Here is a 27,250-nt window from a genome sequence, read left to right as displayed (position 1 = left end):
GGTTTCACACTGCTGGCACCACTGGAAACAGGTCACACAGTGTGACATGTCGACTAAAAGTTGGTGTGAGATGTGTGAAACAGGAACAGAATGTGTTAAGTGAATAGTGTGACTGCAAAGTGTAGCTGATATATGTTAGCGACTGTTCACCTCGATGATTAAAATAAGTCAAATAAACCTAATAAACACATCTGTGGTTACTATGGTGATTCATGTTGTAAAAAGTAAATAGTGTAAAAAAAATAGTGACGTGAAGCTATAAGTCATCTGAACTGCTTTCATGTTACAGGTGCAGGTAGAGAGGTCAGCATGCTGCTCTCAAAGTTAGCTGAAGTGTTAAGGTAAGTCACATATAAATAACTAGGTTTTCAGTCTTTCTGACATTAAAATTACTCGCTTCATCTATTCTGGATTTCTGTCTTTAAACTTGGGGAAAAATATGCAAGAGGATTATAAGAATGAATGTGCTTTCCATCTTAAAGTGGTGAATGAAACACTACCTATTCTAGTGAGGTGCCGCCACGCAGGTAGACATTAAAGAAAGAAGAAGAAAAACCAAACATGCACACATTTTTAAATCCATAGATCAGTCTTACTCCTGAAGAACAAAAAGATTTAGTGACTGCTGTAAAACTACTGGATGGATTGCTGTGAAATTTAGTGCAGACTGAAACCCTAATGACTGAAGAGCTCCCCTGAAGTCAAACTTAAAATGTTTCACTGACACCCCCCACCAGCTCAGTAGCAGTAATTTCTAGTGTTGTTAAGACTGAACTGTAACATCATCATAGTCACTCTGTTTATCCTCAGTTTTTTTGGTTGCTCGCAGTGAGAGAGCTGCAGCAGATACATCCCAGATGAAGGAGCTGGAGGGAATTTTGACAGAGGCTCGAAACCTTGAGTCCTACCTAAAAGAAAAGAAGAATCACCTGAGGCAAACACTGGCTGTAATTTCTGATAAACTGATGGGTTAATCTGCTGCTTGAACTGTTGCCTACTTGGGTTCACTTCAATTTCACTGTGTTATTTTGTCACTTTTACATTTTTCTATTCTGAGGTGGTGTGTTTATGTACTTTATATGTGCTTCCTGCAGTTCATATATTAGTCATACTGTATTACTAACCCTCAAGCTTCATAATATGTGATATTTATTTAACTATAAAATAATATGTTTAGTGTTTGTTATAATTTGTTTTAGTAAAAATCTCGTTTTGAAAAGTATATTATTTATTCTTCCACAACATTCAACATACAATATGACATTCCCACTATTGATTGATGGACTTCTTATTATTTGTGATGTATTCCCATAAAGTAGGGAATAGTACGTTATTCCTGTGATTAAAGAATACTCAAAGACTTATTTATATCCATCTGTGTGTTTTTTAATGGTGCTGTTAAGTGTTATCTGGTTTATAACATCTGGAGAAATGACCAGCAGAGGGCGTGAGTGTGCCACACCATCAGTCAGCCTTGATTAATACATTTACTTTAATAATGACTTGGATTGAATGTTTTAGAACATTTCAGTTTCAGTTTTTAAGGTGAAAATTGATCTGCAGTTTCGTTGTATAATGATCACCTTTAGTTAACAAATACACATTGCTTATGGGAACAGTTAGGTGGAAGATGAATGCACATATACCAGACGTTTCAGTATAGTTTTTTTTATTGAGTGTTCACAGTGTTTCACTCATGCATTTAGAAGCATACATTCTCCTTACGTTTTTCACAGTCATTAAATTAGCATCGCTTCCGCCAACAAATTGGCCCTGTGCAAAGAGTGTATTTACATATCAATGTCTAGTTCTCATAAAATAGTCATAAAAGATTGAGCTGAATCTGAACATTTTTGTTGTGTAAAGGTGTTCATTGCAGTCACAGTGAATTGTATAGACTAACTGAAAAGTATATGAAAATGATTTTTGCCCTTGCTTACCCCATTTTTAAAAATTCTTCATTCGAAAGAGTATAGAAAAAACAACAACGTATTTACAACAAGTTTTCAACACAGCACAACAACAATAAAACAGCTATAATACTGATAAACTAGCTTTTCCATTCAAAATCCCCTTAAACAATACATTTATATCAGGGTAGTGACCTCGACATTCGCAAAATGTGTCACAGACGATATTTACATAGTGTTTGACTTCTGCCTTGACTTCCGTCTATACAGATGAGGTCAGTTCCTCATCAACAGTTTTTCTACTTTTATATATCTATGCTGTGGCATTGAATGTCCCGTGGAAACCATAGGGGATGTTGACAGGCACCGCAGCTCTGCCCAGCTCCTTGAAGGTCTTGGCATCCAAAACCAGGAGGAATGTACTCTTGTCCTGAGAAGAACAAAGACACAGGGAAAATACTTAGTGTTTTAAGCTTTCCAGACTTCAAGAAAGTAAAAATGTATTGAACATGTGTATTTCAGTTGAAATTTTTACAAAAATCTTGCTATATTTAATTGGCCAAACACCCAAATGCTTCCTTAACCATAAAAACACACTCCTTAGTTTTGGTGCAGTAACCTTCAAATTTGGGGAATTGGACTCTCTAACAATATTATGAAGTTTTCTTAAAAGCAATCACATGTCCAAAATGTTGAACTGAACTTGACTGACCTTGTTTGGAGTGATGACCACAGATAAGACGACACCATCATCCTCCTCTGTGGCATTAGGGGAAGGTACGAAGATTGGTTCAGAGGGATATAGACCAGGTTGTTCCCACACCTTTGAGAAAGAAGTTACTCATGAGTCTTACAGTATAGATTTCTTTTGCTGCAGTTTTGGCTGATATGACATTCTTCTCTTACTCTCTTAAACTATTCAGGTATATTATAGATGATTAGTACCAGGAATCAATTCAAGTCCCTTCAATGTACTACAATATTACAGCTTGACACTTCAACTGTCTTGTATATGCTACATTTAAGACTACATGAAGCTAAAATAATCTATTTTTACTATGCTGTTGCAGTTGGAAACATCCAAGGAAAAGATTAATCAAATTCGACTCACCTTCATCTGTTTCCCGTTGAGATCCATCTTGATCAGTGTGTCTCCTACAAGGTGTCTGAAGCCGCAGCCATAGAAGTAACGGTAGGGGTGGGTGTTGTATTTGCCATAGTTGATCTGAGGGAACTCCAGACCTCCATATTGATGAAGGTCATCCCCGTGGAGGTCCTCGTGGGTACAGAAGACCTGCCCAGAGCAAAACAGCAACGTGGTTAATGAGACTGAGGAAAACAATGTATTAAAAGAGATCATGAAAATAAGATGAAAAGGTTAAGAGGGATTATGTGTGCTGTTTGTGGGTAAAACGTCATCGTAACGGTTCCAGTTTTCAAACATCTATGTAATATGTGAAATGGTATGTGCAGTTTATTAATACATGATATTTAATATGCAGTATGAAATGAGGGAGAAGTTATACTTTTAAATGATTTAAAAAAAATGCTTTTCCTTTTTACTCCACACGTGTCCAAGACAAGCTGGACGCAGGCTGTTTACCTTGTTCTGTTCAGTCCTTATAGAAGTGGCTGTGCTGTTGGCCCAGGTGTTCAAGTTCTTGTCGAAGGGTGTATCATGGTCCACGGTGAGAGGCAGAACGAAACGGCGTGGGAAGACTCTGCACATAGTGTTGTACACCTGAGAAGAAAATAAGAACATCTTTTTAGCCCCAACAAACCAATGGTTGTTCAGCTGAGATAAAAGCAACCCAAGCACTCCAGTTAAATGAAACTTATCTTTACAGGAGTCGTTAAAGCTCAGACTGGTAACTTGTCAGGTGTCGCCCCTTTCTCAACTTGCTTACCTCATCAAGAGCTTCTCCAGACTTGCGGAGGTTCTGGACATTGTAGTTCGTGATTGCCAGGCCATCATCTGAAGCGCACATATCCATGATTAAGAAGCCATCCTCCTCATAGGCATTGATCTGGTGGAAGGTTGACAGTGCCTTGGTATGGTACTTGACGGAGCTTACCTGGAACGGAAGATCGAACAGAGGAATGAAACACTGTACAGTACAGTGCAAACAGAGTGAATAGACTGCACTTTAGAGGTCAAGGTCTGACTTATAGCCTTACCTTCCCTGTCTGCTTGTGAATCAGGTGGAAGATGGTGTTGTGCTTGGGGTCCCAGAAGAAGCTGTCACTGATGCTCTTCCCTGTCAGCTTGCCTGTCACAATCTTCAACAGGTCCATCTTGATGGGCTGCTCAATGAACACCACGTAGTTCTCAGTCATTGCTGTGATGGATTGAGAAAATTGTATTAGTTTGAAGAATTGATCCAACTTCTTCCTTCTGGATACCAATTCCGATACCTCAACTGAGTTTCAGCATATTCTGATTCCCAATTCAATATTCTGGTGTCACCAAATGTGTCCCCAAAATGTCTGAGTTTTATGACATTGATAAAGAAGCTTTATTATTGGTCACATCTGGCTGTTACCCAATCCACCTAATTAGGTCAGTATCAGCCCCATCAATGATTATATAGAAGCAATGTATCCCTAAAGAAATAGCTTTGTTGAACAATCATGAAGAGTGAATCTAGCAACTATAAAGGGATCTGTAGTAAAGCCTCAAGGGTGAAAGCAATCAAGTGCTTTGAGAACTTTTGCTTACCAAAGCTGTGGTAGTAGGAGGGTTTGGTCTTGTCTACGGAAGGAATAGAGCAGAGCACCTTGGTTCCCTCCAGGGTTTCCTCCGGTGCTTCCTTGGTTGGGGGAACTCGGATGATGTTGTAGTATGCTCCTGTCAGTACAGAGACGATTTGTTTGTTGATAAAGGTCATCAGGTACATGAGGAGAAATGTTCTGTACAGTAGTCTCGCAACACTCAGGCTCCTACTGTTTGATGCCCTATGGACAAACCGATTCAGTGTTTCTGAAAAACATACCTTTTGGGGAGTAAGAATTTCCCATGTTGTACGTTGTTCCATCTGGCTCAGTGTGAGGGTGGGCAGTGGCACCATTCACAACAATGAATTTACTCCAGTCCACCTATAGTGTATAATACATACATAAGTTTATTTATATTTTATAGCTTTATCAAGCAACTAACCCCGTCATCAGGAGTGACAGTAACCTGCAAGCCTGTTATAAATTCAGTTCATATTTTACTTGTTCATGACTTTCCTTAGTTTCATGTGTAAAATAACAGGTCTGTAAAAGAAACTGCTATGCATAGTTATTTCTCTGCTGTATGTTGAACCTTGTATTCAACATAATCTTACCTTTTTGGTCGTCTCAAGTGTCTCTGGGTCCACCTTGTGCATGATGTTGGTTTCCGTGCTAACATAATAATCACCTTTGTAGGTCACAAAGCTCACGTTGGCATTATCTGTGGGCTCTAAAGGAAAAGAAGAAGTTGTCAAGTTACCAGGCTAGTCAAGTTGGTCTTATTTGCTGTGTAGGTCTCTAGGTGTCCATGCCATTTGATAAAATACTCACTTGGTAATTCAAATCTTGACAGGAAGCGCTGGAAGAAGTTCTTACATGGGTCTGGCATTGTGATAGTCCCAAACTCTGACGCCGCAATGCGGTTGTACTCCTTGTTGGCCTGGTAACTGTCGCTGGCCAGGAAGCGGCTTTTGTAAGTCACCTGACCCTCTGAAATTCTGAACTGGTGCAGGAGAGCCATGCCATCAAACCAGTGGTTGAACCTGATGAGAATAAGAGGAGAGAGCAGATAGGGAGTCAGCTTTGTGATGTTAGTGGCTGCATTAGATGTATCAACACTTTCAGATGTTGTGCTTACTTGTTGTTTCCGATCTCGAACTTCCCAGGGCCATTTCTCAATAAGCTCCCATTAATCCATCCTGGGATTTTGCCAGTGATTACAGTATCGATGGGCTCCGGGGTGTCCTCCACTGAGCTTACAATCTTCTCAATGCAAGGAAGACCGTGCACATCTGTGAAGTGGTTGATGTTCTTCCTAGACTTTGATTTTTTGGATTTTGTCAGTGCTGTGGAAAAGAGTTAACAAATATTACTAAAATGTAGGTCACGTCCACATTTAATTAAGATTAAGATAATTAAAAGTTTGAATTTAAATTGTGCATAGCTGGTAGAATCAAATGCTTACCTGGTGTATCATTGTGTTGATGTGCATTCTTTTCCATGGCTGTAGCTTTGTCTCTTGAGTGTGTAGATGCTTTAAAGGAGTGCACACTTGTCTTGATGCTGTTGTTTCTCCTAGACTGGAACTGAGCTTTATACTGTCCTCCTGCCTGTCACGCCCCCTAGAAACACTCAGATAAGTAGGCAAGCAGACAGCGATTTTACGCTTATGTAAGCCTATAAAAAACAGAAGTACTTTGTGTTTACAAGGTAATACAAGAGATAACTTGTATTCATAGAGATCACTTGATCATGCCACACTGTATGATTCACCAATGAAAAAAGTATATTGTATGTACATTTTATGATTTCAGTGGGAACACTGAGAGGTGGACTTGTTTACTATCAGCACCAAGGATGCAGGATCATCTGTGTTTCTTCACAGGTCATATATCCATAGGTTAGGTGGACTACAGAATTTAAATTACACATATACAGTTGGTAGTAATTACCCAAGCAAGGTCAGGACCTCAGGGGAGATACACTTGATATTCAGATTGGGCTATTAGAGATTTCTTTAACTGATTTACTGATCTATAGAAAAATAAGTGAAATAGGCCTTAAATATATTTCATTCAAACCCTCTTGACAACTCTCTTTTGAACTCACAGATGAGACCAGAGATCAATTAAGTAAATCTCCTAATATTGTGTATCTTAATAGGACAGACATGACATGCCCTTTACATTGTAAATGGCCTAAAGCCTACTCTAAAAGCTTTATCAGCTGACTTTGTGTTATCTATATCAACATGAATGAACATTGATAAACATGATGTGTAGTATGGGTGAAAGGAAGGGCACTGTGTTTTATGACAGCATTTGCACCACATGGCAGCAGTGAAACTAGTTCAATTTAAAGTTCTTAACCTCCCGCCAGTTACTACACTGAAACAATGTGTAATGTACCTTTTTAAAATTAAGGGAAACCACTGGATATTATAGGAAGAAAAAAACATCAAATAGTCACCAGACTAGCTTTAGATTATTTTAGGAAAGATTTAGCTCAGTTTGATTGTGTTTATTTTAATACTTCCCAACCTTATAGTTTTACAAATTAAGGTTTTCATGGGGAAACAATTATTACACTTTTTAAAATTAATTTATTCAACACTTATTGTAGAAATTGTTTAAGTCATCTGTTAATTTGGTTGATAATGAGATGTGTCGGGATCTGAGTGGCATATCACCTCAGTTTAAAAATGTCCAATGCTAGTCCACCAAGAAGAATGTCTTTAATTTTCAATGTCACACTTTGGTCTTTAGTATGCAATGTATTTATTTATAATGTATTTATTGTTAATTAATACGTTTATTTATTTATTTCTACCATAAGAAATACAGCTAAATGAAAGTTTGCATAAAGATGAAGTACACCTTAGTCTGCAGATATCAGGACTTTGTACTGTACATGGATGAAGGGTGAAAATAACTCATGACCATTGATTTATGGCCTTTCAGTTATTGGTATTTGTCTCATTGCTGTAGCGCTGCATATAGTTGAAATATATTGCCATGCATTTTTGCATTATCACTTGAAATTGATGTGACTGGCACAACAAAATATGAATTACAGGTTCATCCAAACATGTTGTGTAGCTCATTTGGTAAACATGATGCAACATGATGCAACATGATGAAACAATGCAAGATTCATCTTCAACCGAGGAATCGGGATTTATAAATCACAACTTTGCCGTAACTCAACAACAACACATAAGGTTGCACTATTCACACCCCAAATTAATCAGTTCCTTTGGAGCCATGGAAATATTGCACGAACTAATGGACAAAAAAACAATTATTACAGGATCAAAAAAGAAAGTTTGTGGTGTTGGTTTGTATAAGATTTACATCATTTATGACAGCAGCAAAAGGACACCAGAGGTTTACAGCCCAAACCTTTGTCACTCCACCCAGTTTTAGGTCCTGTAACACCACTTAACTTTGGGGAACGTTTTAATTTCACTATTATTTCAAAGTCTATCCATTATCCAAATGACATTATGTATAAGAATGATTATTCTGTTCATAGGTTACACACTCTTCACTGTTAATCAGCCACTCTACAGTATGGACAGTTATGGACTAACTAAATCTTATCAGATGGGGATGCCTGAGATTACATTTGATCAATGGCATGATGTGTACTTTGACACCAAAAAGATTGAGAACCGCAGCTCTTCACTGACTCAAATATAAATATTGAAGTCGTGTTGCCCTACTTGAGCAGCTGCTGTGTAACTAATCTAAGAAATGACCACAAAAACAACTTATGCCCTGCAGCGGGAACAAAGAGTAGTTTGTATCTGTTGATTAAATCTGTAGAATGACAGATGATGGAAATATATAGTAAAAAATAGCTTCAACACCAACAAGCCACTAATTGTCTATTAATAACCTACAATCAATTTCTCTTTACACAGTTGGCATAGAGGGTACACAGTGTCCTAGCGTTGTTTACATATACGACTCACGGAGCACAGCGAGAGCTTTCAAAACCAATTAAAGCAGAAAGAATGAACTTTTTTTGTGAATTTGTGTGAAGTACATTTATCGGCACTCTTTCAGAGTTACATGAGAAGATCAATATTGATATTTCATGTCTGCAATAAGTATGGAACTGGAGCAAGACAATTAGCCTAGTTTAGCTGGAACCAAGGGAACAGAGCTAGCATGAATCTCTTAAATGTGAAAAAAATGGCCACCAACACTTCAGAAGCTCACTAACATGTTGATTTTTTAATGTGTATACAAATGGAAATGTGAAGCTGTGGAACAAGTTAACTGATGAAATCAAAAAAAATCTGTTGCAATTTAAAAATAAGTTAAAAAAAATTCAAAAATTTTGGAAAGATACAGTCTTGATGGTGGGGAATGATTTTTGGGACTAATGTTAAATGTTTATTTTGCTTGATATTTGCTGAGTATTTACATGTAGGTGTGTGTATATGTGTGTAGATGGCATGTATGTTTGTTTGTTTATGTATAGGTAATGTATATACATATATGGTATATATATAGGTATGATTTTAAGGTTAGGGCATCTATAAGCTTGTAGCTTCAGCCCTGACCCTTTCTATCAGCCATGCAGCCCTGTTAGAGGGATGTGTTACTGGGTTTTTTTGTGTTTTTTTTTTTGCTGATCGAAATAAAAAAATAAACTCAAACTCAAACAATTAATTTCCAAATATGTCAAACTAATGCTTTACAATAGAACATGTTGGGGAAATCAACCAGAGTCATGGTGATTTGTTTAAATAATGCAATGAAAAGTATCATCATCGTTTTTACATTAAAATGTCAATAAATAAAAAAAACAGTTCATGGCCAGTTATTCCATCCTCTTCGGTCAACTGTTGTGTTACCGGCAGAATGAATTAATTGGCTACAAGTGTAGCAGAAAATAGCCAGAAAAAACCCAGCCACTGTTGCCCCAGGACAATGGATCAGAAATAGTGACTCTGTGGTAAGGAGTATTCTGGGCAATATTCCTCACAAAGATCCACTCACAAAAAAACATCAAGGGGAAATTTTGTTTCACAAGGCCTGAAATTTTGGAACCCGTGATTATAGCTTCTTAAACTATCCTGATAAAGTTATCACGACTACTATAACATGTTTTATTGCATTTACAATACACTTTTTATCATTTCAAATGGTGTGGACAAATAGAATATGTAAGAGAACTGTTTGTAACTACCATTATCTTTAGATACAGTCTGTTCACTTGTAGGGGTACAAAGGCTCTTCCCAACAGAGTTATGACTTTATGTCATGTTACATACATTGTTATTAGTGTTTGGGAGGGGTCAAATAGTGATACTACCTGCTGTGTTATCTTTATGCTTTTTAATGCATCTGTTAAGGTTTGCTGGTATGTTGTGTAAATAAAGTTAAACTTGAACATAGGCAAACATGAACAAATGACATTATGAACTTGTGCACTATGAACTCTGCACTTGATCTGCCGTGGTAAAGACTGTGAAGTAAAAACTGACCCTAATTACCCAAATACGTCACGTAGCTACAGTAAAGCATGGGCTTTTACCTCAGCTAGGAACATGTGTACTTCCTACCACTATTATACTATACTTGCTTTTTGGCTGTCCCTTCATACATTTTGGTAGCAGAGTTTTGAAACAATCACTGACATATTGAGAGTAAGGACATTTGACACAGTCAGGTTTTCACTCTGCCTTTAAGTGTGACCATTACAATTACAAAATTTTTTTTTAAATTTCAGACTCCATTACAACATGGTAAGATGCTGATTTACAATCCGAGACAGACCCAATGATACATTATCAGTGATGTAACCGAGGGACTTTGGGTGTTTCGGGTCTGTCTTTATCAGACGCTCTCGCCTAGACAACGCTGATACAGATTATTGAACACAACACAAAACCACCCTTGTGACCCTGTGACCTACCATGTAAGCTTGGACAAACAAAGATCCATTAACATTCCACGAAGAAACCCAAAGTAACTGAACTACATAAAAAGTAACACAAGACAGTTTTTGGTGTCTTCATCAGACGTCAGAACTTATCAGAGAGACTTCACTCCCCTTTTCTACCATCAGATAAGAGTCATACAGAGACCACCGTCATTAATTAAAAGACACTTCAACATCAATTAATCTCCATTATTGTATTTATTACAGCCATCACAGATAAATGGATATTTGAAGAAATCATTATACTTTCTTCTTTCATAAACACAAATGTTAGTATGAGCATATTTACTTAATATGAGAAAGTATTACATTGATGTCTTTTCAGGTTTTAATGAATGGGAGCTTAATGAATCAAGCTGATGTCATATTACTGCCAGAATGACACATCCTGTGTTCTGTGTTACTGTATTATAGTATGCATTTTATAATCAGGATTAAATAATGAATGAATGATGATGATGAAAAGTTTTGAGGTAAAAAGCTGGAAATTAGATCCTCAAAGTAGCTGGGATGAATCTGATTGGCTGACGCGCAAGCCCTCCCCAGGGAGAAAAAACAGCTGCACCTTTTCAAAACCTGCTCATCTTATCTTCACCTTAAACACTCTTCCTCTTGTCACTTATTAGTCTTATTCTTTTAATCTTTAGTTATTCTTTACCGTATCTTATTTTGCGCGCCAATTTTGTTTTTTTTGTTGTAATTTTGACATTTTTGAGGATTTTGACGTGTGGCCGGCGCTGAGATCTCTCCAGAAAGTTATTAAACAGGGACAAGTAAAACTCAGTAAAACTCAGTAAAACGTTTTTTAGCTTCCACATAATTACATATCCTTCATTTTAATTTCATCATTCACCATCATCTTTCATTCGTGCCTATATTGAGTAACAATCTGTTGAATTCATATTGTAAGACCTTAACCCTATATGTATTTATACATCATTTATTAATAGTGTGTAGTTAATACAATCCATACAATTCACTCAATTGTGTGTGTGTGTTCTTTGAAGTGATACAGGGCATCTATTTAACCGTAGAGCCATGAATTCAGAAATTTGACTGATTTATCAAAATGTATTGATTCATAAAACTTAGCTAATAAACCAATTCATTCATTAAAACCTCTCCTCCTAAAGACAGAGGTGGTGCCCCTGATAACGACAGTTTATACATTTAAACATCTAAAACTGCAGCTTGTACAGCTGTCATGCGTGAGTATACAGTGAGTGCCCTCAAAACATATTGTTGTGTTGTCATGCACTGCAGTATAAAGACAATACATCTTCTAATCTAATGTATACCTGGGCAGGTATAGAATGTTCTTTTAAATGCAACCAAGTGCAAGTCCTCTACACTGTATTTAACCTTTTTCCGTATCTGGGTTTATGTTTTTTATCTCCTGTGACTGAGGTCATACAGAGTGTTCAACAGACCTTCAATGATTATACTAATTTGCGATAAGGAAGACCTCACTGCGAACTCAACATATACAATGACATTTCATTCTGGTTCAAGTTCATCTTATTTTCTGTTAACACTTCATCCATCTCTGATAATGTGCTAGCAATCAATTTTTGTATAGCTTCCTTTCAGACTATTTGATCTCTGAGTGACAGTTTGGTGTTTTATATATCAGCCTCTGTCCTCTTAAAAACATCATGCCTACAGTCTGCTGATGTTATTTCTTATTTCATTTGTACTTATTGCCCTATTGGAAAGCAGTTGCACAGCCTCTTTATATCTTGCAGGGTGATTCCCACAGACAGGTCCATGATTGTGCTTCTTTTGGTCTATTGGTCCAGGTCTTAACCATGAGATGAAGGAATGTGCTACATATAAACTCTAAATATTTATTGGTGTCACAAATTATGACTATACATCTGTCTTTTTAGGGACGCATTCAGGCCACATCCAGAGGTGCTCTGGGCTACATGTGGCCACAATGTTTTAGCAGTGTAATTGCAATGCAGTGTGTCCTGGGTCACATTGAAGGACTGCCTATTCAACTGATGTCCTCTATTTTCTGGTAGACGGTATGGGAGTGCATTGCTACCTCCATCCAAAGCTGTGTTCAACCTAATAAACAAGTTTATTCATTTGTTTTCTTTCTTCTGTTTTTTTATGTGAATTAAAGAAATAAAACCCACTTCACTTTTGCCCCTTCCTCTTCAAATTGGAATAGAAATGAAACCAAAACCAGAAGCTAAATGTGTAATATTGTGTCAACTGCACATTTCCCTTTGTCTTGTCAAGTAACTACAGTTTTTAGTTTTATGATGATTAGTCAGTTGTTTTGTGTGTGTGTGTATATATCTATGTATATATGTATGTGTGTGTGTGTATGTGTGTGTGTGTGTGTACACATAAATAGAGAGAGAGGTATATATATATATATATATATATATATATATATATATACATACGTAGATAGCTAGATATAAATAACAACCATAAATACCAAAATTATATAGAATCATGACAATCACATATAGAAACAATTCTAGTATATAAATATAAATATAAATGGAATTTTAAATAAAGTATCACGAATTATAACATATTGCTAATAAAAAACAAATAAAAATAAAAGGAAATTGCACAAATCCTGTATCACATAAATACACAAATAGAACAACACACTTGTGGTTTATTTGGTAGTGTATTATTTTAATTTTGCATCATTAGGCTACCGTACAAAGGTGCCAGATCCCCCCGCCCCTCCTACTTCTGGCTTTCAATGGAGAGACCTGTGGTCATCCCCTCACCATCTCCTACCTCTAACAGTGAGATTTCCTCAGCAGGCAGAAGCTGCTGGTTCACAAACTAGAACGAGGGCACCCACTGCAACAAGGTTCATTGACCAAACATGGTGACATTGGAAAAATAAGACGTGACGTCTAAATGAGCGATAGAAACTGATCTTTTTTTTCCTTTTGGTGTGTGCTGCCCACGGCAAACGTCGCCCTGGGCGCTTGCCAATGTTGTCCTTATCTCAGTATACCTTATCTAAATAAGGGGGGGGGGGGGGCTTAGGGTTAGAATGCATTACATAACTGCTCATCCTGCTATCAAACAAGTTGAAAAGTTTGGTAAATATCTGGCTCTTTGGCTGCTGAATACTCTAGTCTAGTGGGATGTGTTTGGTTTGACAGGAAATGGAATCATTGCATGCATGTATCAAATGTAATATGAATACTTGTGTTAAAGGCACACTACGCTGGATTTTCCTAAAAAAAAAACCCAATTCATACAAAAGTAATCACACTGTAAACCCGGATTTTGTTTTCAATTAAACTTATTACTTATTTTATTATATTTTGTAAAAAAAAAAAAAAGGGATTTTCCGAAGCCAAGTCACATCACGTGGAAATGTAGTATTTGAGGAAGAAATGTTGGAGGAAATGTTATTACACGGTCCACTTTGTAGCTGGCTCGGCAGTGTAATGGTTAAATTACAAATGAACTGTGGATTTTTTAAAGTAGTGTTAACTACACCAAGTGGACGAATGAGCTTGTAAAGCAATTATTAAGTCTGGTTGCAACAAGTTTGCTTAAAGCTAAGTTAGCTTAATGTAATGTGTGTTTGCACATGTGCTTGTGGCTAATGGTCGCAAATGTCTGTTCTAGATAAAGAGTTTTATTTAACTTTCTATTATTATTTATTAGTCCTTCTTTCCTGTCATTAGTTTTGGTTGCTCACCCTAGTATGCTTTAAGACTTTTAGTCTAAAATGTAATAATATTCCACTCTCTGTGTTTTCAGGTGTGCATTGAATTCAACAGGATTGTGGGCAAGAACCTCAAGCAGGAATTTTATGAAAGTATCAATCGGCACAGCCCTCGCCTTATCGAGATATATCAATCCAAAATGGGTAAGATTGGTCTATACCCATTATGCACTTATGCATTATTTTTCACTGCTTATGCAATGACATGTCATAGAAAGTATGACTGTAATAGTTGCGCAGTACAGTAAAAACTGTGTTTGGTTGGTTCAGCTTTCTCATAGACCATGCAATTCCCTTAATTAAAACTTGTGTTATTGTTTTACTCCTCAAAAGACTACAGAGGGCTTCCTCTTATCCTTGGAGACAACCCTACTGAGATCTACAAACCAGCCTTTGTAAGTTATCTCTTACTTTTTCTAAAGTATCTAAAGCAGGGGTGTCAAATTCATTTCATTTAATGGCCACATACACCCTAATTTGATCTCATGTGGGGCCAGACCAGTAAAAAGATGGAAGGAAGGAAAGAAGGATGAGAGGCAGGAAGGAGGGAAAAGAAGACAAGAAGGAAGGGAAGAAAGGGAGGGAGGAAGGGAGGGAGGGAGGAAGGAAGGACAGATGGAAAGAGGGGAGGAAAAGAAGACAGGAAGGAAGCAAGCAGGGAAAGAAGGAAGGAAGGACAGTTGGAAAGAGGGGAGGAAAAGAAGACAGGAAGGAAGGAAGGAAGCAAGCAGGGAAAGAAGGAAGGAAGAAAGAAAAGAAGGACAGATGGAAAGAGGGGAGGAAAAGAAGACGGGAAGGAAACAAGCAGGAAAAGAAGGAAGGAAGGAAGGACAGAAGGAAGAAAGAGGAAGGATAGACGGAAAGAGGGGAGGAAAAGAAGACAGGAAGGAAGGAAGCAAGCAGGGAAAGAAAAGAAGGAAGGAAGGAAGGAAGAAAAGAATGAGGGAAGGAAAGAAGGAAGCACACAAGCAGGGACGGAAGGAAGGAAAGTGGGCCGGATTGGACCCCTTGGCGGGCCGGTTCTGGTTCACGGGCCACATATTTGACACCCTTGATTTAAAGGGAATCAATCTTTCATTTTCACCAGTATTATTTACAATAATTAAACTTATTTATGGTTATTTTATGTGAAATGTCCATATTGTGCTCTTATGTTTGTTTATTAAGGACTCTGATGATGATGACTCATACCGCCACATGGACTTGGGGACCCTCCTCATTGAGAGGGAATGTGATGTGCCGTCATCCTCTGTGCATCTAAGCCTAGCGTCACTGAAGATCATCATTGAGGGACAAGTTGTCATAGATGACATCAAAGACCTACCAAAAGCTATGTGCATTCTATTTGGACTCACATACGCACTGCATCTCAACTAGCCCAAGTCTATGAAGCTCACATTCCAATTCATCCGGCATGCACTTCTCGAGTTGGGCCACAGTGAACTAAAACCAAAGTTACAAACATTGAAAAACCAGCTTGCAATGTAAAGGAATGTAAGGAACTTTGCCAGTGTACAGTCAGGGGATGTATATTGGCCAAATATGGAATTGTCTCAAAGGAGACCGCACACACGCACAAAATCTGCAAAGTGTTTCCATGAAAAAAAATGTGTTTGTTTTAGCTAAGCCTGTTTTGTGTCTGCCTGCATCTGTCCAAGGGTAAATATTTGTAGTTATACGTTAGCACTGTATGTTCAGTATGTTCTTTTACATAATGTTAGATATTAAAATACAAACAAAGAAATACACTAAAATTTGTGACTGTGCTCTTTAGTTGCTAACATCATACTCAACTAGTTCGGGTTAAGATTGCATGCTTAGTCATCACTTATGACCCAGGAAATGTGTGTGGCAGTGTATGCATACAGTGACGCTGCCCTCTGCCTGCATTTTCTAATTATTGCGTTGTGTTCGGGATGTTGCTGGGCTGCAAACTTTGGGGCAGTGGGTGTGAGACCCCCAGCCAATACCAGCATGTAAAGATGGCAATGTAATCCATTGTTAACATTGAACAAAATGAGACAATAAAACAGCTTTGTTTTGAGTTCCCTCATTGCAGAAATTCTGACCTGGCAGATATGAACTCAAAAGCTTGTTGGCTAGAGAAGACCACACCCACAAGAATATGAATTTGAAATAGTTAAATTGAGAATAACGGATGAGTTGAGATGTTGAAGGATGGATGTGATGGGGGATCGGAGGATGGGATTAGGGATAGAGGAATGAAGGAGGGAGAGGTGAGGGTCGAGGGATAGAGGTGAGGGTCGATGTATGTGGGATGGACAGTTGAGGGGAAGAGGGTCGAAGGATGAGGAGAAGAAAGGATGATGGTTGATGATGGATGTATGGACGGTTCCAACCCCCCCCCCCTTTTTGTTATTCCTTAAACAAAGGAGAATGGGTAAGAATAGGGGTTAGGGTGGGAGGGACTTGCAAAGACAGGTTTTCTTAGATACTTTATGTGGGAAAGTGGATTGTGTACAAGGTGTGGACTAACACACACAGCAAATGTAGCTTGCGTAATACAAACTGCTGGTTCAATAGGAACTGGAATCATTGCACAAGGAAATCATTGCATCATTGCATATATCAAATATAATATACCTACCAGCTTATAGCAACAGGTAATTAAATTGATCATGTCTCTGTGAGTGATTTACAGTGTAGGAGATGATTCATAAAACACACTCCAACACACTTCTTAGTTACTGTTACTGTTATTGCGTAACGGCGTTGACATTCTCCCATCAGCTCACTTTGGCCCTCTTGTGGCAGAAAGCATCATGGTCAGAGCCAACAGGCTTGAGAGGAAAAGGGATTGATTTTGACATACAAGTGTAAAAACTATTAACTAAACTAAATGAAACTATTAAGGTTGTGTGGAGTATTCAAAATGTCACACAAAATGCACAAATCATACAAAAACACACGAAACACCAAAACATTGATGGACGACAACAGACAACAGGATGTAGTGGACAGAGTGATTTAAAGGAGTCCGTTAAGCATCAGGGTCAAAGTGAAGAAGTTGGCAGTCGGTACAAATGACCAATCTCCAATCAATCAATCAATCTTTATATAGCGCCAACTCACAACACAAATCATCTCAAGGCACCTTTCACTAAGAGCAGGTGTAGACCGTACTCTTTAATTTAATTCGAAGAGATTTAACATTCCCACATGAGCAACACTTGGTAACAGCGGCAAGGAAAAACTCGCCTTTAACGGGAAGAAACCTCAAGCAGAACCGTGCTCTAAGTCGGCGACCATCTACCTTGACCTCCAGACAACAGAAAAAAAATACTATCCATCATTTAACAATTGAATGGCAGCAGGAACAAAAGAAACCTTTATATCTAATAGTCCTCATAATGGACACCATCAACCAACACCTGAGGGGTAACAGTTTAAACTCTTCCCAACGTCTTCCTTCTTTCTAAACACCTGCCTAGGCACTGTGATGAGGCTGTGAGCTAATGAGCACTAAAACTGATTCAGTAAAACTAATATAAACTATTATAAAAGACAGTCATCTCCAGTCAGAGACACTGGCTGCTGTGGCTCAGGAGGTAGAGCGATCGTCCACCAATTGGAAGATCGGCGGTTCAATTCCAGGCTCCTTCAGTCGATGTGTCCTTGGGCAAGATGCTTCACCCCAAATTGCTCCTGATGCTGTTCCAATGGTGTATGAATGGTTAGTTTCCTTCTGATGAGCAGGTAGCCCCTTCCATCAGTGTGTGAATGTGACCTGTATGTGTAAAAGTGGTCATAACGCTATATAAGTACAGTCCGTTTACTGAAGAAATGAAACGCCTTTTCCTCTGGGGAGGTTGGACAGGCTGAATGCCAGCAAATCTACATACAGGACTAGGTGGGGTCAAACATCTTTTGCATGAGGCAGACATTTCCTGATATAATCCCCAAACCACAGTATTACTACAAATCAGAGATGATTGATAAAAAAAAAAAAAGAAGAAGAAATTAAACACGTGCGTCACTCATGGAAGCAGAAGTCGTCTTGCTTCTTTTGCTGCAGAAACATTTCTCTTCGCTTCAAGCAAAAAAAAAAAAAAACAGGACATTGTGACAGCTTGGCGAATATGAAACAGCCTTCTTTTTTTTTTTTTTTTTTTTATATTGGTAAAGCCCTGACCGCTGTGTTTTCACTTCCGTCTAAGCTTCCACCTCTACATATTTACCGTGAGCAGGTCTCAGTGTGCCAGTCTGTGAGCAGCGTGAAGGTAACACCCCATCTCTCTACCTACTTACACACGTTTAATGGCGTTTAAGTAGAAAAGAGACAGACTAGTCTAGCACAATGCCAGAAGAAAACGAGTCATATTAATAGTTGAAGGTTTTAATGTGAAGGCTTAACAGGAAGTTTTTTGCCATTGTTTTTTGATTTAACTTTTTTTTTTAAATCTGTCTTCCACGTAGGTTTGGAGCAGTCTGAGAAGCCCGCCGGTTTTCACTCATATCTAAACAAAAAGGTAATAACATACAACTTTTTTTTATTTATTTATTTTTATTTTTTTATTTAACGTTCTATTATCAATCGTTGTGTTCGCGCGTCTTACCAGCTGATAAGGTTCAGCCGTCAGTAGATACATGTGAAGTGAAGAGTTGCGCTGTTTAATTCTTCGGAGACTTTGGACTGTGTACTTGTAAACAGTCTTCTGCTATCAGAAAAAGAAAACTACAAGAATCCTAACAAGTTGTACATTCATGACATGTGCTCACACACATGCATGAATACAGTATGTCAGTAGCCTACTTCCATAAAAATCAGAAATCCTCCTAAGGAAAAGAGCCATGGTAGACTACGGGAGCCTGATCTCTCAGAAATACGTGACGGGGGCGCGACTTCTTAACACTGAATTCCTTGATGGGCACACGTAATTTACCCATCACGGAATCCTCTTTCGTGGTGGAAACACGGATTCCCCCGGTTCAACAACGTCACGCGCGTCTGTTTGTCTAATCTATAAATCTTTTATTTAATCGTTATTTTTAATAGTCGTTTAACTGAATGTATTATAGTGCATTAAATACGATTTTGTGTTGTGTAAAACAGGTTGTGTATGATATAAATGTCATTTTGGTGTAATGAGGTAGTTATTATATTTATTACCATTTATTACCTTTACGTTATTAAAAAGGGAAATACTGTCCTTTTATAGCATTTTACCATTGAAGAATAATATAATCAATAGTTTTATAGGCTGTTATTAGAATGAACCGGGGAATTCTTGTTTCCACCACGAAAGAGGATTCCCATTGATTTTACATTGGTATTGTTTCTGTGATGGGTACACCTACATTTGACATATTGCGTGTACCCACCACGGAATTCAGTGTTAACAGCGGTGGTGCCCCTGTCATGTATTTCTGTGAGATCACACTGACATACTGCATTCCTGCATGTCATTATGATAGTAGTAGTAGTAGTAGTAGTAGTAGTAGTGTGATGACTGTTTTATTCAGTCATCACACCACAACAAACAGAAAGCACTTACAGCATATAAGTATATAGATTCTAAATATCAGCATAAAGTTCAATATCTCTTTATTTTGAGAAATGTTCTTCTTATTTTGACTTAGGGGAGATCAGGGTAATGTGTGACACTTTTTGCAATTCTGACTTGTTTACCTTATTTACATATGAATCCAATACATTATATCAACACCTAATATGGACATATAGACATTTTTTGGATCTTGTACTCAAAAGGAACATGGCACTTATAATTAATATCCCTCTTGCCAAATTGTTTCAGAATTGGTAGATTTTGTAATCTGGGACATTAGTTTTTAGGTTTAGAAATTTATAAACGTATAAACTTAGATTTATACAAAGCAGCCTTACCTGCCAACATTTTCTGAACTTGGCATACCCATATTTGGTCATTTAATTTCGTAGGCCTACAGTTTTTAGGTTAAAAAACTAGCATACACGTTACGGTTTAAACAATATAATTTACACAGTATGCATATACTAATAAGCTTTTAAATCATTGAATAGAAAAAGAGATACATGCACTGGATCTTAGATGTCCCACATTAGTCAATGTCCCATATTACTCTAATCCACCCTACAGGATCTTTCTTTCTCATCATATTGGCAGAAACGGGCTTGGATAGATTTTTGAGTTAAAGTGAGTATTAATGATGGTAATGATAGATAGCATTCATGGCTGAAACATGATCCGTGATGTAAAAGATACAGAAAATATAAATGCATTGGCAAAAGAAAAAAAAAGCATATTGGGTCAATATTTTAGAGAATGCCCATGTCTTATTAAGAGGTGTCTTACTACCCCTGGCTCCTCTGTGGTTTAACCTTTCTGGACGCCCATCACAGTGCTGTTAAAAAGGTTTTTTTTTAAAACAGTTTTATCTGTTAAAAAATGAATATCTGTCGTAAGGTGAAGAACTGCTGTTGGGTTGCTTCTTGGAGTTACTATAATGGACTTATTACACTGCATGTATTTTAAATACAGTAGTACAGATAGATACATTGTTTAGTAACCTCTGTAAATAGCCTCTCATCCTTTTTTTATTAAAGGGTAGGTTCAATATTTTAATCCAGCAGTCAGATGTCTATATGAACAGTAAAGAGTCTGTAATCATTCCTCCTGTTCATACTGGATATTAAAAGATCTCCTTCAAATGTGCTTTCAATGGAAGTGATGGAGGACAAAATCCACAGTGTGTCCACACAGTCATTTAAAAGTAAATGATCAGCTTCTATTGAGCTTCAGCAGTCTGAGTTAGTCATATCAAGTGATAGCTGACACATTTACAGTCTTTTTAGCATCAAATTCCCTCTTAATGTTTCCCTGTTGAGCTGTGGTGGAAGTATAGTGACAAAAAGAGAGACTAAAAAGGTTGAAACATGGAAGACTTGATTTGACTCATTTGGACGACTGAAGCTTCATATTAGCTTCAGATCAACTTTTAAATACATTTTCATACATATTCCATAATCTAAATAAGTCTTTTTTTCTCCACCAGGTCTACCCGATGGCTACCAATAACTGCCAACAGCTTGAATATATTGGCATATTTGACAATGCCTTTTTCTTTAAAGGTAAAAGTAGTTCCATTCTGTCTTTTCTCATTAGGTGAATTATGTATTACGATTATAATTTGTAAGATAATGTTGTATTTGTTCTAACTGTAATTTCTATCCTTTTTTTAATGTTTGAATGAAAAACCCCGAAATCCTCTCTTCTGCTGATCCACACTGTCTACTTAAAGGGCCTGAAGGTAAGGCTGTTCTCTCTTCACTACACACACTACACATTTAAAGTCTTATATATTATATTATATTGAGTTTGATGACACAGGCATGTGATGACAGGCGTGTGTGTGCATGTTTGTGCATGCATGAGTAGAGTGATAATGTTAGAGAGAGATAGAGAGATTTTAGACTTAACCTCCTGAGACCCAAGCTTTTATTTGGTATGCATTTGTAGTTTTTCCTACATATTTGGGATTAGTAAGACTTAATAAGTACAATAACTAAGCATTGTCTTTGAGCAGGAAGTAGTTTTTGAAAAAAAATGGGGACAATGGGTTTATTCTACTGTACAACACATGAATTCACCAGTGTATAAAACAAAATTGTAAACCTGCAACATTGCACCATTTGCATCCTGTTTGTTTAACTTTTTGTGACTGTCGGAATTTTCCTTGCTCCAAACTCCAAACTCCAAACTAGGAATGTCTTATCTGCCTATCTGAACAATCTGTCACACCTTTTGGCTGGTGCGAAATGCTGCAAAAAACTTAGGTTCAGTTTCCAAGAACAGGATCACATTACATGTTAATACAACTGTTCATTGTTCACTGTGAGACATTTTAGTTTTAGGTAGAAGTTCATAATACAGGACAAGAAGCACTATAGAGAAGCCTGTATTATATTCTCTCATAGGCAAAATACAACTAAATGATGTTATCTGGTGGGGGAAAAAAAACAACATTTTGAAGCCAGGGCTCCGAAATGACAGCCTAGAACATAGGAATGCATGAGTCACATTTTGGTAGAGGGGATCAAAAAATAAAGGGGACATATATTTCCCAAGAATGACACTTAAAAAAAAAAAAAAAAAGTTTAATTCTTATGCATATGCATGAAAACAGCCCATTACTTCATAATATTAAAATACACCCAAGAGAGTCACATCCAGATAAAGGATGACTCAGCCAACACTAAACCATAACCACCATCTCACATGACTGTTAAAGCAATGAGAAAGTGATGATGAGTAAGACCTGAACGTAGTAAAACCTTGGACTTACTCAGAGCTGAAAAGAACCACAGAGTCTTCAGTGAGTATTAACATCGCCACTGCTATTTTCATTTCAACACGTACTAATATTCTGTATACCGTGGCTCCCTTAAGAGATAGAAAACCCCAAACCACACTGGTTAACATCAGATCTCTAAAGCAGATGTGTTTTAGGACTGAATGAAAATGGAGGGGTGTGAGATAGCCTGTAGACTTGAAAGGCTTTAAGGGGATCTAATAGGAACCTTTAATCCAGATTAACTAATGTTAATGTTAAAATGTAAGTGTAACATCCTCCATGAAGTAGGATTATAGAGCGGGTTATATTACAGAAACTCTATTCCTTAGGGTTTTAAATGATCTTCTCTTAGCAGCGGACTGTGGTCAACACACTGTATTACTCCTGTGGGATCTGTCTGCAGCTTTTGACACTGCTCATCAAAGTATTTTAGGTCATTCTGTGTGAAAATTGGGATTCATTGCAAATAATCAATAACTGGATGGCGTCACATTTTCAACAGTTAAAATCAGGAAGATCCTAGATTACTATCATCAGGTCTAGACTCATCAGACAATTACATTTCCTCTCATCTTGGTCCCCTCTCATCTAACATCACTAACTCTTGCAGAAAACCTTGGTTTTATCTGTAATCACCACCTCGACTTTGACCAGCATATTCATTCTCGTAACTAGGGCTGGGTATCGATACTCCATACCTTTAAGGTATCGATACCAAGTAGTATCCAAACATCTCCTGTCAAACAATGGCTGCAATTGATCCCTTTTTACACCCAGAGCTAGACAATATGACTATTTGTATGGACTTGCTCACAGCCAATCAATGCAACTGGTGCGAAATGCTGCAAAAACTTAGGTTCAGTTTCCAAGAACAGGATCACATTACATGTTAAAGTTAATATTGTGTAACAAAGAATACAACTGTTCATTGTTCTCTGCCAGACATTTTAGTTTTAGGTAGAAGTTCAATGTAAATGGAATCACCTGCTCACTTGAAACACATTTCGGTCCAGCCTGAAACAAGCAACCTTTGAGAATGCAAGTCATTCTATTTCAGATAAGAGCTCTAAGCAAAGAATCTGTCAGGTTTCTCCAAGTCTTAAAAAGTAATAATAATAAGTACTTTTAGATGTTTCATTAGCATCATCGCAATCAGAAAAATCCTCCACCTCAGAGTTTTCTCTCACACACATTTATTTTTCAATACACACATACATACCTCACTCTGCCACCCATACCAACACATGCAGGTTTTTAAAACGATACCCAGCCCTACTTTCAACTAAGAAACCCTTTTAAACATTTTTTTTTATTTAAATCAGGTCATTTTTATCTGCCAAGAGAAACATGAGTTCACGCCTTCATTTCTACCTTGTTAAATTATTGCAATGCTCTCTTCTCACACCACAAAACCTCAGTAAACTTCAGCTGGTTCAAAATTCATAATCAGGTCTAGCAGTAGAAAACACTCCAGAATAGATATCTGGCCTCCTGAATGATGACTCAGATCTGTCTGCTAAGTCATTTAAAAAAAAAAACTCACTATTTCAGACTTGGTTTTTATTGATTTTACAGTTTTTTCATACTATATTATTAACTGTTTGCTTATTGTCTTTTTTTAATTATATGTTAAGCACTTTGTAACTTGTTTTGAAAAGCACAATATTAAAGGTATGATTATTATATGTTTCTCTCTCACAGATGACAATGTGGGGTGCGACGCTTTACAACTCGACCAATACAATCTGCTCGAGTACTTCATCCGAAGCCAGGACAGCAAATACCTGATTTTCAATCACGACGGGTTTCATGCACAAACCTTAAGTGTACAAGGGAAAAACAAACCTGGTAAGATAACTGTTTGTACTGTGAGCTGCTGATATTTGGATCTGAATTCATCCTTTCTAGTTTTCATAAACAACTGAAGATGTGAGCTCAACTCTTGAGCAGAAAACACAACATTATAAAAGACATTTTCTACATTTAGAAATAAATCAATTTAAAACAACTAGTAGGCCTGTCATGATAACTACTTTTGTAGTATATTATTGTCAGTATATTATTGTCATATAAACACAGACTGTCATTATGGTTGGGGAATTATTTACCTTTAATTCTTGCAGACTCCACAGTCTTACACTGATGATGTAATTATTGTGACAGGCCTGAGAATCAGTAACATTATATTTTAGAGGTGAAATGATATCTTTGCATATTTCAAAACCTTTTTCATGTGACACCACATGTTCAGAAACGCTGTTGGCTTCTGCTGGCTAAACGGGCACTTGGAGTTCCAGTGAGACATGGCCTGTGTGTGCTAGACGACTAATGGCTAACAACACGGAAACTTTTGTACTATTCATTAAACAGCTTAATAAGTAATAGATCAAGCTTTCTTACCTCAAACCAGATATTTAACCATTTCCACACATTATTTCTGCAAAGTTTATCTCACACACACACACAAACACAACCCTGTTTATAGCGGAGGAAGTGAATGAATACTATACTGTACTATAATATACTTGATAGTGCGAAAACTGTGGCAAAGATGAGTCAGATCAGGAGTTCAGCTTAATGCATGATTTAATACGAGCTCGGTTCTCGCCGTCATGCATTCAGACAAAGACAAAGACTGTCTAAAGAATCCTAATATTTATACCTTCGACACAGTTGCTCAAATATAGTACAATGCCCATCTTGGGTAGAATAGGATATTCTTGGTAAGGTCATAAAAGTTATTCTGGTCATTCTTTAACAGGTTTGTCAGACAGCCTCCAGACGTGAAGGAGCCGCTGGACTATAGTCAGCAGAAAATACATACTAACAATACTATAATATGATATTTCAGCAAGTCAACCAGAGCAAATACACGTACTTAGTCAAGCAATTCATTTTGTCTTATACAGAGCACCAGTACTAGTTTTTAATATTTTAAAAACCATGCAAACTATTCACAAAGATCACTGCACAGATTAAAGACAGTATCAGGTTAATTCTCTGATATATGAAGCATATTTAAAATCATCACTATGCTACTTGTTGTCAGTCCTGGAATCTGTAGTGGTAATTGAAGGAAAAACATATTTGATGCCCCACTTTAAGAGGCTTGATCGCTCTTACTGAGGAGCAACCCAAACTTGAGAGTCACCAGTGGATTACTCACAGAGGTCGGAAAAGTGCTGAATCCTCAGTAGAACTTCTTAAACCTTTCAGATGAGTGTTAGTAGCAGTTGGAACAAAGCACAGGCATGACAGCTGCTTCTTACCAGATGAAGCTTGTATGAGTCATAGTTAGACAAAGTTCACAGTCTGGTCAATAGGAAATTCCATGATTGTATAGCCAAACAGTGAGTCATAACTCAGATTGCTAAAGCATCACATTACCTTCATTGTTGAATGAACTCAATGTAGACTGTGGATTTTTTGTCTCCCATCTTTTAAACCTGAGTGATGCTAGGAAGCCATGCAAGTATTGCTTTAAGAACATGTCTTTAAACTGTTGCATCGGATTAAAATGATGCTGCGTTTCCTTTGTAGAATGCAAGTTCTGCATTCAGGTATACAATAATGATGAATCTACGGGAAAAGGCTTGGAAGTCATGCTCTACGTCAATAAAGAGGGCAAGAAGATGGTTGTATCCTGCAAGGACATGGATAACATTTATGCTGAGGAAAAGGAGGTGAGTCACTGATGACGCCATAGGTCTTCCACTAACAGAAACAAACATCCGCTCTGCCTTTTTTTTTTTTTTTTGGATGTCTAGTTTATGATAATTAAATCATGCATGTTTATTTTTCTATATAAGCTTCCAGGCACCATTGGGGAAGATGATCACGGGGCAGTGTTCACCATGAAATCAACGGCGACTAGTAATGAGTACTTGTTAGAGTCCTACAAGTACAAGTCCAGATACCTGGCATTTGAAACTCACAGAGACACCGGCAACATCAAACTGATCCTGCGTCACAAACATGAAGATGTAGTGGACGAACCCTGCCAGCTCAGGTTCTCCCCTCGATAAGGACAAAAAAAAAAAGTTCCCTGTTTCACACAGTTAATATGACTGCATGACAGAAAACTGAAACTAGGGGTGATCCAAACATGACTTTTCTTTTTTGATGTGATTACAATTTTAAACAGCTTGAGTGTTTTTTTAATTTTTATATCATACGTCTAAATGTGAATTAGTGTGACTTTTTGCTTGAACCTGAATTGTAATAGAATTGACTTTTTTAGCTGGACTTATTATTTAAATACCTATTTTGACATATCGTGTGCCCTTTTTTTTTTTACTCCTGTCATAGTCCATAGTGTTAATTATAAGACCATAAATAAATATAAATATGAAAATATGAAAAACAACTGGAAATCCAACTTTATTCTGCCATATCTCATTTTGTGCGTATAATCTGAAACATTGATTTAACAGACATAACAAATTGACAATAAGTAAACACACCGACACCAAACACGTAAGCTCTCGTGACATTTACTGCGTGAGCATCGTGACGACACACACGCATCTCACGGCGATGCATCGGAACGCTCGGTCAAGCAGTACAAATGTAACGCTTTGCCTTTGTTTGTTTTTTTAAATAGCTGCATGCAATGACTGTGTGTGTGTAT

The 27,250-nt window shown here is 37.4% G+C and overlaps 1 protein-coding gene across 3 annotated transcripts; it reads right to left on the bottom strand.

Annotated features, from left to right (window-relative positions):
• Window positions 1-1,659: 1,659 nt before the first annotated feature.
• bco2b (beta-carotene oxygenase 2b) lies at window positions 1,660-25,889 on the bottom strand. 3 transcript variants are annotated; one of them, XM_062419770.1, is made up of 13 exons: window positions 25,787-25,889; window positions 6,091-6,247; window positions 5,764-5,971; window positions 5,457-5,668; window positions 5,240-5,355; window positions 4,904-5,006; window positions 4,630-4,758; window positions 4,089-4,249; window positions 3,818-3,985; window positions 3,514-3,651; window positions 3,022-3,204; window positions 2,623-2,733; window positions 1,660-2,340 (listed from the first exon to the last, which is right to left on the bottom strand). In XM_062419770.1, the coding sequence occupies exons 2-13, from the start codon at window positions 6,125-6,127 to the stop codon at window positions 2,224-2,226; spliced, it is 1,683 nt and encodes a 560-aa protein (XP_062275754.1). In that variant the 5' UTR covers window positions 6,128-6,247; window positions 25,787-25,889; the 3' UTR covers window positions 1,660-2,223. The 3 variants fall into 3 exon arrangements, with proteins under 3 accessions (XP_062275754.1, XP_062275755.1, XP_062275757.1); XM_062419771.1 differs by having other exon boundaries at window positions 6,091-6,256; window positions 25,787-25,864; XM_062419773.1 differs by lacking the exon at window positions 25,787-25,889 and having other exon boundaries at window positions 6,091-6,331.
• Window positions 25,890-27,250: the final 1,361 nt, after the last annotated feature.

The sequence above is a fragment of the Scomber scombrus genome, chromosome 5 (genome assembly GCF_963691925.1).
Source record: "Scomber scombrus chromosome 5, fScoSco1.1, whole genome shotgun sequence".
NCBI lineage: Eukaryota > Metazoa > Chordata > Actinopteri > Scombriformes > Scombridae > Scomber > Scomber scombrus.
Note: the sequence above shows the minus strand (reverse complement) of the source record. Positions and strands in the feature narration are given on the sequence as shown.